The sequence below is a fragment of the Anomalospiza imberbis genome, chromosome 11, assembly GCF_031753505.1.
Source record: "Anomalospiza imberbis isolate Cuckoo-Finch-1a 21T00152 chromosome 11, ASM3175350v1, whole genome shotgun sequence".
In the NCBI taxonomy this organism is placed as follows: domain Eukaryota; kingdom Metazoa; phylum Chordata; class Aves; order Passeriformes; family Viduidae; genus Anomalospiza; species Anomalospiza imberbis.
Genome location: NC_089691.1, coordinates 11,268,817 through 11,278,000, shown reverse-complemented (window position 1 = coordinate 11,278,000; position 9,184 = coordinate 11,268,817). Strand labels below are relative to the sequence as shown.

Here is a 9,184-nt window from a genome sequence, read left to right as displayed (position 1 = left end):
CCCAGCGGGATTTGGGGAGATAGGCTGAATTATGGGGGATGGGGGTTGTTCAGAGCATCGCTGCTTCCCCCTTCCCCCCAGCCCACAGAGAGCCGCGCCTGCAGCGGGGCTCGAGCCCCCCGCCCCGCTACCACGGCACGCAGAGGCTGCAGGGGCGGACACAATTCACACACTCCCCCCACAGCCACGGCCCTGAGCCCGGTCGGGAGGCTTCCCGGCCCCTCCCCAGCCCTACCCCGGCCCCGCCGCGCTTTTCGCATCCTCCGCGGCGGGGCGATGGCCGCCGGGAGTGGGGGTCACACCGGACACGCAGGGCTCCCCAGGGGCCCTCCCCCCGTTGACCACGGGGGTGAGGGTCGGTTGGGGGTGGCCCCAGTCGCCGGGGCGGGGACCCCCGGCCACGGCGGGGCATCTCTGCGCTGCTGCCGGCGGCCGCGGGAGGGCGTCGCCTGTGTTAGTTCCGTCCGGAGAACCCGGGGCCAGCGCCGCCGCCACCGCCCCCCGCCCCCCGCCGCCTCCCCCCGCCCGCGGCGGCCCCTCTTGGGCGGCGGGCGACGGCGACGGCGACGGGCGGGGGGGCGGAGGTGAGGCCCCAGTCGCCGCCGTGCCGGGCGCCCCCTTCCTCGCTGCCGCCGCCGCGCCGGCCGCGCCCCCAAAATCTGGGCGGGGGTCGTCGGGCGGCGCGCGGCGGGGGGGGCGGGGGCGGCGGCGGGCCCGGGCCGGAGGGGCGCGGGGCGCGGGGCGGGCGCGGCCGCGCGGGGGGGGCGCGGCGGCGGCGCGGGGGCCCCGCGAAAGAGCCCCAAGAAGCACAACTTGGGGCTGGCGGCGGACCAGGCTGTTGTTGTTCTCAACGTGGTCCGCCCCGTGCCCATATAAAAGGCGGCGGCGGCGCCCGCCCCGGCAGAACGCGCACCGAGTGGAGCAGGCACAGCGCGCTCGCCGGGCCCCGCCACGCCGCCGCTGCCCCCGCTCCGGCCCGCGGCCCGCCACTCCCCGCACCATGTCGGTAGACCTAGAAGAAACCGATCTGCCCGTGACCGAGGCAGAGGAGGCGCCGCTCTCCCCGGAGAAGAAAGCGGCTGCTAAGAAGGCGAAAGGAGGCGGCGGCGCCTCGTTGTCGCCATCGAAGAAAAGGAAGAACAACAAGAAGAAGAACCAGCCGGGCAAATACAGCCAGCTAGTGGTGGAGACGATCCGCAAGCTGGGCGAGCGTAATGGCTCCTCGCTGGCCAAGATCTATAACGAGGCCAAGAAAGTGGCTTGGTTCGACCAGCAGAACGGCAGGACTTACCTGAAGTACTCAATCAAGGCACTGGTACAGAACGACACGCTGCTCCAGGTCAAGGGCACCGGCGCCAACGGCTCCTTCAAGCTCAACAGGAAGAAACTTGAAGGCGGCGGGGAGGGGGGCGCGGGCAACAGCGCCCACAAGTCCCTCAAGAAGGCGACGGTCTCCTCGACCAGGCGGGCGGAGAAGCCGGCGGCCAAGAGCAAGAAGCCCGAAAAGAAATCGCACAAGAAGGGAGCCGGCGGCGCGGCGGCGAAGAAGGACAAGGGCAAAGCCAAGAAGGCCACCAAGAAGGGAGCCGCGTCCCCCGGGGGCAAGAAGGTGAAGAAGTCGGCAAAGCCCAAGGCGCTCAAGAGCCGGAAGGCATGAGATCGAGGCGCAGGGAGCCTCCCGCCGCCCTCTGGACTGAGAGCCCCGCGGCACAGACTGCTCTGAGCACAGACCCCAGGGGACCCGCTTTGTCTTTGTGTTGCTGACTCGCCTCCGCAGCCGCCGCCGTGCGCGGTGAGCGGGGCTGCGGCTGCCCCAGCCCCCCTTCCCCTTCTCTGCCGCCTTATTTTGTCCACCCTTTTTCCCCCATCCCATTCCGCGGCTTTTCCCCGATCGCGCCCTTTTGTTTTCGGCCGTGCCCCTCCCCGCCTGTAGACGGTTCCCGGCCCCGACCCCCCTCCCGCGTCCCCCCGGTTCTTCACGGCGATTTTTCCCGCCCGGTTTCCATAGCAGCCATTTTGCACGGCCCCCCCCCCCCCCCCCCCCCCGCGCCACGTGGGCCGGCCCCGCTCCCGCCGCCCGCGCGCGCCCCGCCTGGCTCCGCCCCTCCCGCCGCGCGCCGTCCTGCCCGCGGCCGCACCGAAGGGCCACGGCGCCCCCTGGCGGCCCGCGCCGCCGCCGCCATGGCAACGGCGCGGCGCGCCGGAGTGGCCGCCCCTCGGCGGCCGCCGACCGCACCTGCAATGGCCTTCAATGTTTTTTTATGGGTCTGGGGTGGGTGGGTTGGGGAGGGTTTGGGTTAGTGGGGTCATTTTTTTTTTTTTTTTTTTTTTTTTTTGCCTTTTCATTTATCGTCGTTTTAATCGTTTCAAATAAATTGGTACAAAGCGATTCTCCCGTGTGCTCCCTGCAGGCGACGGGGACCGGGCAGGAAGGGGACTGGTCCTAGGGGGGCTTTCCTGCTCTTCGGGGTCCGTCAGAGCCCGCACCCTGCTCCGAGGGGAGGACACGAGCAGGGGAAGGAGGGTCCCCCGCCATGGAGGCGAGGGAGGAGCGCCATCCTTGCGCAGCTGCGCTCGGCTGAGCTCCTCGAGCAGCGGGCGGGGGCAGCCCCGGCGGACACCGCAGCACACAGCCCCGCCCCAGCGGGCGTCCAGCCCCGGCAGCTCCTGGGTTGGACAGGGCAGCTCCCAGGGCACAGCCCCCGCCGCCTGTCCCCCGTCCCCGAGCCGAGTCCCGCAGGCAGGAGCGGCAGCGGGAGCAGAGCCGGAGCCCCCCCGGCGCTGTCTATTTATAGCGCACCCGGCGAGGTTGCGTAAATCCCGGCAGGGATCTGGGCCATCTTGTTCTGCCTGCTGCGGGAGGGAGCGCCGGGCGAGCGACGAGCTCCGGCTCATTGCCCTCCGTGCCCTGGTCTGCAGGACAGAGAGGGGTCGAGAACGGCAGCCCAGCCCCGTGCAGCAGGGATGGGAAGCGGGGCACGGAGGGCAGGAGGGGGTGCAGGTGCACGGCGCCTCCCAGGCCGGCTGTAGGTAAGCCGCTGGCTGCGCTGCCATCGCCCCAGCTCTCGGCCCCACAGCAGGGCCCTGCCCCACGGCCTCCACCAGCCAGGGAGAGTGTCAGGCAGCAGCATTGCCCGAGAGCTGCTCCAGCCCTGGCGAGCTGCTGTGCTGGAGCATCAACATGATCCCTGTGCCCAGGGAACACAGCATGGATCAGGCCCATATCCAGCATCCTCCAGGAGGAGGTGGCAGGGCCCTGTGGGGCCTAGGAACTGTCACACCAAGCGATGGCAAGGCCTTTCAGCACTCCTGGAAAGGAACAGCCCCTTCCTCCAGGGCCCCAGTCAGGCCTGGGGCAACTCCTTTATCCCTTTGTCCCCTGGAGAACAAGCAGGGAGTAGGGAAGCAAGTTTTACTCCCTGAAGAAATGTCCTTTTGCTACATCCAGCAAGAGAAGCCAGCCATGCTCCTGGAAGAGACCAGCACTGGTCTGCTACAGGAGGCTGCAGCCTCCCTCCAGGTCTGTATTTAGAAGCAGTCACGATCCTGCTGGCCCACACCAAGAGAGAGAGAGACCTGCTGCATTGTGGCACTGACCTGCAGCTGTGTCCTCAAGTCAATAGCTGCAGGTTTGGGAGGGTCAGAGGGGATGCCCTCACCAAGGGCTGGGACACAGGGGACAGAGGGGCCACCCTGCTCCTCAGGAGGGGGAGGTTAAACCAACCCCATCTCAGGGCTCAGCTCTCCTTGGCACTCATCCGCATGGCAAACTGTAAGCACCTCTCCAGGCAGACCAGCAGGCACACTCCTGTGGGCAGATAAAAGCAGAAGGAAGGCAGTGACCCTCCAGCTGCCCAGCACAGGGAAGGCAGCAGGGTGACACTGTGCCAATCCAGCTGGAGCTGTCTTACCTCACAGGCTGAGCCTGCCAGGAGCCATGATGCTGGGGCATCCCTGAGTGAGCTCCCTTGGGTGCTACCAACCATGAGGGCCAGGCTCTGGAGAGAAACCCAAGCCCTGGGGACTTTCAAGAGCCAGTGACTCATCTCATCAAACCGGCAGAGCTGAGGGACACAGCTGGCAGAGGCTGTGCTGCACGTGGTGATGCACAGCAGCCTCCCACAGCAGGCAGCTTTCAGCTCCCAGTCTGTGCTCATCCCATCTTCAGGTACCCAAGAGACAAGGGAAGAATCCTGCAGCCTCCCAGCCCTCTCCTTAAGGGAAGCACAGACAAAGAGACACCCTTCCAGGCTCACTTGACCTCTGGGGAAGGCTCTGCTCAGCCAAGGCCTTCACATTTTATATGCTCAGCTGTTCTGGTGCTATGAAGCATTCAGAAGAGCCAGGACCAGTAACACCCCTCCAGAAAGGACAAGACCTGTCCCTGAAGCTGCAGGCTTGACAGTGACCACATTTACTCCAGCTTTGGAAGACTAACACTTCCAAATCTCCTGGTCACAACAATGTTGAGCTGTGAAGTTTATGAGGTGATAAAGGCCAAGCAATGCTTGCTGAAGGATTTTCTTTGGTCTGGCTTGCAACATCCCAGCTTTCCCAGCTGGTCTGTCACATGCCAGCAGAGGAAGTTCAGAACCCAGCTGGAGCTCAGTGTCAAGGGCACTACGTGCCACCAGCACCCAGTCACTGCACCCTCACCACTCCAGCAGCCCCAGCAGAGGTACACAACATCCAGGGTGGCTGCAGCTCCTGGGCAGCAGCCCCCCGTGCTTGCTGCTGCCCTGTGCTGGCAGTGCAGCTGGCAGGGCAGCAGGTGACACTGCCCAGCACCCCCTGCCTGCACCCACACCTCCTGCAGCCCTGCACAGACCAACCAGCACCCAACCCTAACACCACTGGGAGTCGTCCAAGCTTCCCACAACCCTTCCTCCCTAGAACCCAAACAGGGTGCAGTTCTGGTTTGTAGAGTAGCCTCCAGAACAGCCAGCTGGGAACATCCAGCAAAGGAGAGGGTGTGAGAGTAACAAACAGCCTTGCATCTCCAGGTTCTTCCCTTCCCTTCAGGATTGCTTTTCTCATCCCTGCCTACTTGCCTGCAAGGTCACCCAAAGGCTCCTGGAGCAGCTCATGGGGCACCTTCAGCACTGGGGGAGGGTCCTGGGTCCAGCCTCACTCCTCCTCCACTGCACCCAGCCAGGAGCAGCTGAAGCTTCCTGGCACTCATGACAGAACAAGCAGGCAGTGTGGCATTCCCACAGCAGGGAGAAGAACCTGACAACAATGTTATCTTCTCCCAGGGTAGGAAAAGACTCTCTAAGTGAAGGACAAACACACAGTCTAGCAGTGGTCCTGTCTGGTGTTTTACTAGTCTTTCCCCTTGGAGAACACAGAGCCCAGACACCACAGAGCCTGCCAGATTCCGTGAGTTTGGTGAGGTGACAAGACACGGCACATTTAGGAGCATTCAACAGGGAACCAGTTTAATCAGATATCAGGTTTGCACCATTCTTTTCAGAATCACAAGTTCTGCATTTTTCTAAGAAATACAAAGCACTCTCAGGTTTACAGAATGCTGGTCCTGGAGAAAACAGGGAGAGAACAAGACACTAGGATACAGACACTAGGATACTGGGCAGCAGAAAAGAAACTGCTCATCCCCACCTCGCTGATGGTAACAGCCCGTGCAGGAGGCAGGGAGATCCCAGGGGGCCTGTGCTGCTGCAGTGGGGCTGTGCCCTGCTGTCCCCACCCACCGAGGTCAGGATACCCCAGTGGGATTGTAGGATACCCCCACACCCCCATCAGCACCACACAGCTCCCACATACCAGAATGAAAAACCCCTGCATAAAGCCAGCTGACAAGCATCCAGGTTCATCTACTCTAGGTAACATTAGACTCAGATCCAGGGTAAGTTACTTCATCCACAAGATTAACAGCTGATTCAATAGATTGAACACATGCTACTTACAGCACATAAATAGAAGATACTCTTTTTTTTTTTTACTTAAAAAACGTGTGATGAAGGTCTAGGTCCGACTGCCTCGACACTGCTGCATGCACACAACTGCCGGCCTCACAGAAGCGGATGCGCTGGGCAGCAGGAAAGCTGTCTCTGCATCACCTATTCCAGGGGTCACGGGACAGCTATCCTGCCCCCATGCCAGGAAATAAATATGGCACTAGCCAGGAGTGGGCTTTAATACAAACTCTAGTGGTTTTCAAAAGAAATATTAATCCATAAAGGGTTACAGTTAACAGATATCATCATCACTTTATTTCTCAGAGCCAGAAATAGTGCTGAACAAACAAACAACAACAAAAAAGAGACAGAGTATGTAATTTCCAGAAGTGCAACCAGGGTACAGGGTAGCTCTCAGCGAGACGAAGGGCTTGTGCAGCTGGGAGAGGAGGGGAGCCATGGCAGAAGATGGCAGCTCCCGCTCCCGGCGGGCGCCTGACCTTGCGACGCTCTCCGAGGGGATTTGTCACCGCAGCCTCCACCCCACCCCGCTACCAGGACCCACGGCATGCGGGAACACCGAGTACCCCAGCACCCACCGAGCCAGTGAGCTGCAAGGAGGTGACTTTACAGGGATGTACCCAAAAATAGAGACCTTAAAATAAATAGGACCAAAGCTTCTTTACAGTAGGCAATGCACTAGTTTTACCATGAACAAAACTAAGACTAACAGCCACTTCTTGCCAATGGAGAAACTTTTTCTCCTCTTCACGTTTTCCAGCCCCCTTCCCTCGCAGCTGCAGTGCGGCCAGGATAGCATTGCTGAGGATGGAGGCGGGGGCACGGCAGCAGCGAGTGCACACCAGGGAGAGCAGGGCCAGCTGGGGGGGCCCTGCACAGTCCCAGGGCTGGCGGAGGAGAGAGGCAGCCGGGGGTGCCTACGTCCATCCCTTTGCCAGCTACAACAATCCTCAGCAGCTCCCAGCAGCTCTGCACCGTGACCTAACCACACGGCTCCAGATGTCACCACTGCCAACAGCTGCGATCCAGCTGCCTCCTCCAAAACCAATTCTTCCAGAGGGAAGAGAGGCAGAGCAGGGGCACAAGCAGGGCCTGACCTCAGCCATGCTCACCCAGCACCCTGCCACAGCCCAGGCCAGAGGGGCTAGTGAAGGGCTGGTGGGGTGCTGCCAGGGCTCACCACCCGGCCCGGGCTGAGGGGCAGGACGGGGAACCCCAGCCCCACTGGGAGGAGAGGTGAGGCAGTGGTGAGAAGGGAGCTGGGGGCAGGGGGACGGGGGCAGCGCTCACTTCTTGGAGCTCTGCGTCTTCTTGGGCAGCAGCACGGCCTGGATGTTGGGCAGGACGCCGCCCTGGGCGATGGTCACGCCGCCCAGCAGCTTGTTGAGCTCCTCGTCGTTGCGGATGGCGAGCTGCAGGTGCCGCGGGATGATGCGCGTCTTCTTGTTGTCGCGAGCCGCGTTGCCCGCCAGCTCCAGGATCTCAGCCGACAGATACTCCAGCACGGCCGCCAGGTACACCGGCGCCCCGGCGCCCACCCGCTCCGCGTAGTTACCCTTTCGCAGCAGCCGGTGCACCCGCCCCACGGGGAACTGCAGCCCGGCCCGCGACGAGCGCGACTTGGCCTTGGCCCGCGCCTTTCCGCCGGACTTCCCCCGGCCCGACATGGCCGGCAGGCAGCGGCCCCTCGCCCCCGCCTCTCAAGCAGCGCCGCGCACAGAGGGTCCCGGCGCCTGCGGGGAGACAAACGCCGTTACACCGCGCGGGGGCCGCGCCGTCCCCGCCCGCGCCGCGCCGCCCTTACCGCAAGAGCTCCCGCCGCTCCGCGCCGCGCGCCGCCCGCCGCCGCACTGCCCGGCCCGCCGCCGCCGCGCCGCGGATATCGCTGCCCGCCCGCCGCACGCCTCGTCCCATTGGCTACCGCCGCTGCCGCCACGGCGCTGATTGGTTATCGTGCCAATCCCTGATTTGCATAGGGCTCCCGGCGCCGCGGCCCCGCCGCGGGCCGGCGCCCAGGGCGGGCAGCGACGCGGCTCGGCCGGCGCTCCGGCCGCTCCCGGATGCCGCCGGTGCTCCCTGCGCCCCGGTAGCTGCTTCTGGCTGCGTCGGGGCCGAGGATGGGGGCAGGGGTGTTGGCCCGAGTGCCCGTGGGTGTCTCGGCTGCGCTGTGCCCCTTTGCCTTGCCCAAAGCCATGGCCCCTTCCTCGGCCAGCGGGATGTCTCTCCCGGAAGGACGCCAAAGTCTGCGGGCGAGGGCGATGCTATGGGGAAAGAACCCCCGATAGGGAGGGCAACCCCCAGCCACTACCCTCCCTCGTCTCAGGTATCAAAGGGGAAAATTTCTCCCAAACCAGTTTCTGTGGACCGGCAGGGTTGACTGTGGTCATATCTTCACCAGGTTAGAGGAACTGCCTCAAATAGCCTTGGGCGCGCAGCCAGACTCCAGTTTAAAGGTGATGTAGCTCAGCAATAACACATCCTCATTAAACACTCAGCATAGGGGTTCTGGGGTTTTTTTGGCGATGCTGCTGGTGGTTACAGTCTGGAGGGAGATAACCTGTACCCTGCACCTTTGCATCACCCTGCATCCCCAGGGGAAGGATTATATTCTCCAGAGCTGGGAAAGTTGAGCATCCCCCCACTCGTGCTCAGCATCTTCACTCCCTCCACAGCAACTGGAGACCTGAAATGAATTCAAGATGAGCTGGTGACCTTTAGAAAAGCTTCATGTGCAGTTCCCACTGATTAGGCTGGGGCAGCTGAGCAGCTCATCCTGGAACAACAAGGGGCAGGCAGGGAGAGAAACCTCCCGTTGTGGCTCCTGCAAGGACAGGCACCAAGGTGATAGTGCCAGCAGCCAAAAATCTATTCTGCCAGGAGCTGCTAATACAGTGATTCTCTTGCCTCAACTCATGGTGACAGCAGTGAGGAGCCAGCTAGCAACAGGCTTTCTGGATAGAAATCCTAATCCCATCCCAGCTCCTGTAAGTCATGAAACCTGCACTCAGCTGCCTCTGTAGCACGCGACCGATTCAGAGGCGGATTTCATTCCAAGAGCACTTGGGTCTCCCCAGGTGTCCACCCTGTGGCTCCTGCCCTGGCTCTGCTGTCCCTCTCCAGGGATAAGGCTCAGCTACAGCCACCCTTGCAGCTCCCCAGGGACAGATGACTCTAGAGGAGCCCCAGAATCAAGCCCAGGGAATATTTACCACTGGCAAATGGAGATGATCCACCAACACGGCCTT

At 62.7% G+C, this 9,184-nt stretch overlaps 2 protein-coding genes across 2 annotated transcripts; one reads left to right on the top strand and one right to left on the bottom strand.

Annotated features, from left to right (window-relative positions):
- Positions 1-807: 807 nt before the first annotated feature.
- On the top strand, positions 808-2,101 carry H1-10 (H1.10 linker histone). Its single transcript, XM_068201920.1, has one exon. The coding sequence runs from the start codon at positions 1,001-1,003 to the stop codon at positions 1,655-1,657; it is 657 nt and encodes a 218-aa protein (XP_068058021.1). The 5' UTR covers positions 808-1,000; the 3' UTR covers positions 1,658-2,101.
- A 5,101-nt stretch (positions 2,102-7,202) lies between these two features.
- LOC137480675 (histone H2A type 2-B-like) lies at positions 7,203-7,856 on the bottom strand. Its single transcript, XM_068201919.1, has 2 exons — positions 7,744-7,856; positions 7,203-7,672 (listed from the first exon to the last, which is right to left on the bottom strand). The coding sequence occupies exon 2, from the start codon at positions 7,604-7,606 to the stop codon at positions 7,226-7,228; it is 381 nt and encodes a 126-aa protein (XP_068058020.1). The 5' UTR covers positions 7,607-7,672; positions 7,744-7,856; the 3' UTR covers positions 7,203-7,225.
- Positions 7,857-9,184: the final 1,328 nt, after the last annotated feature.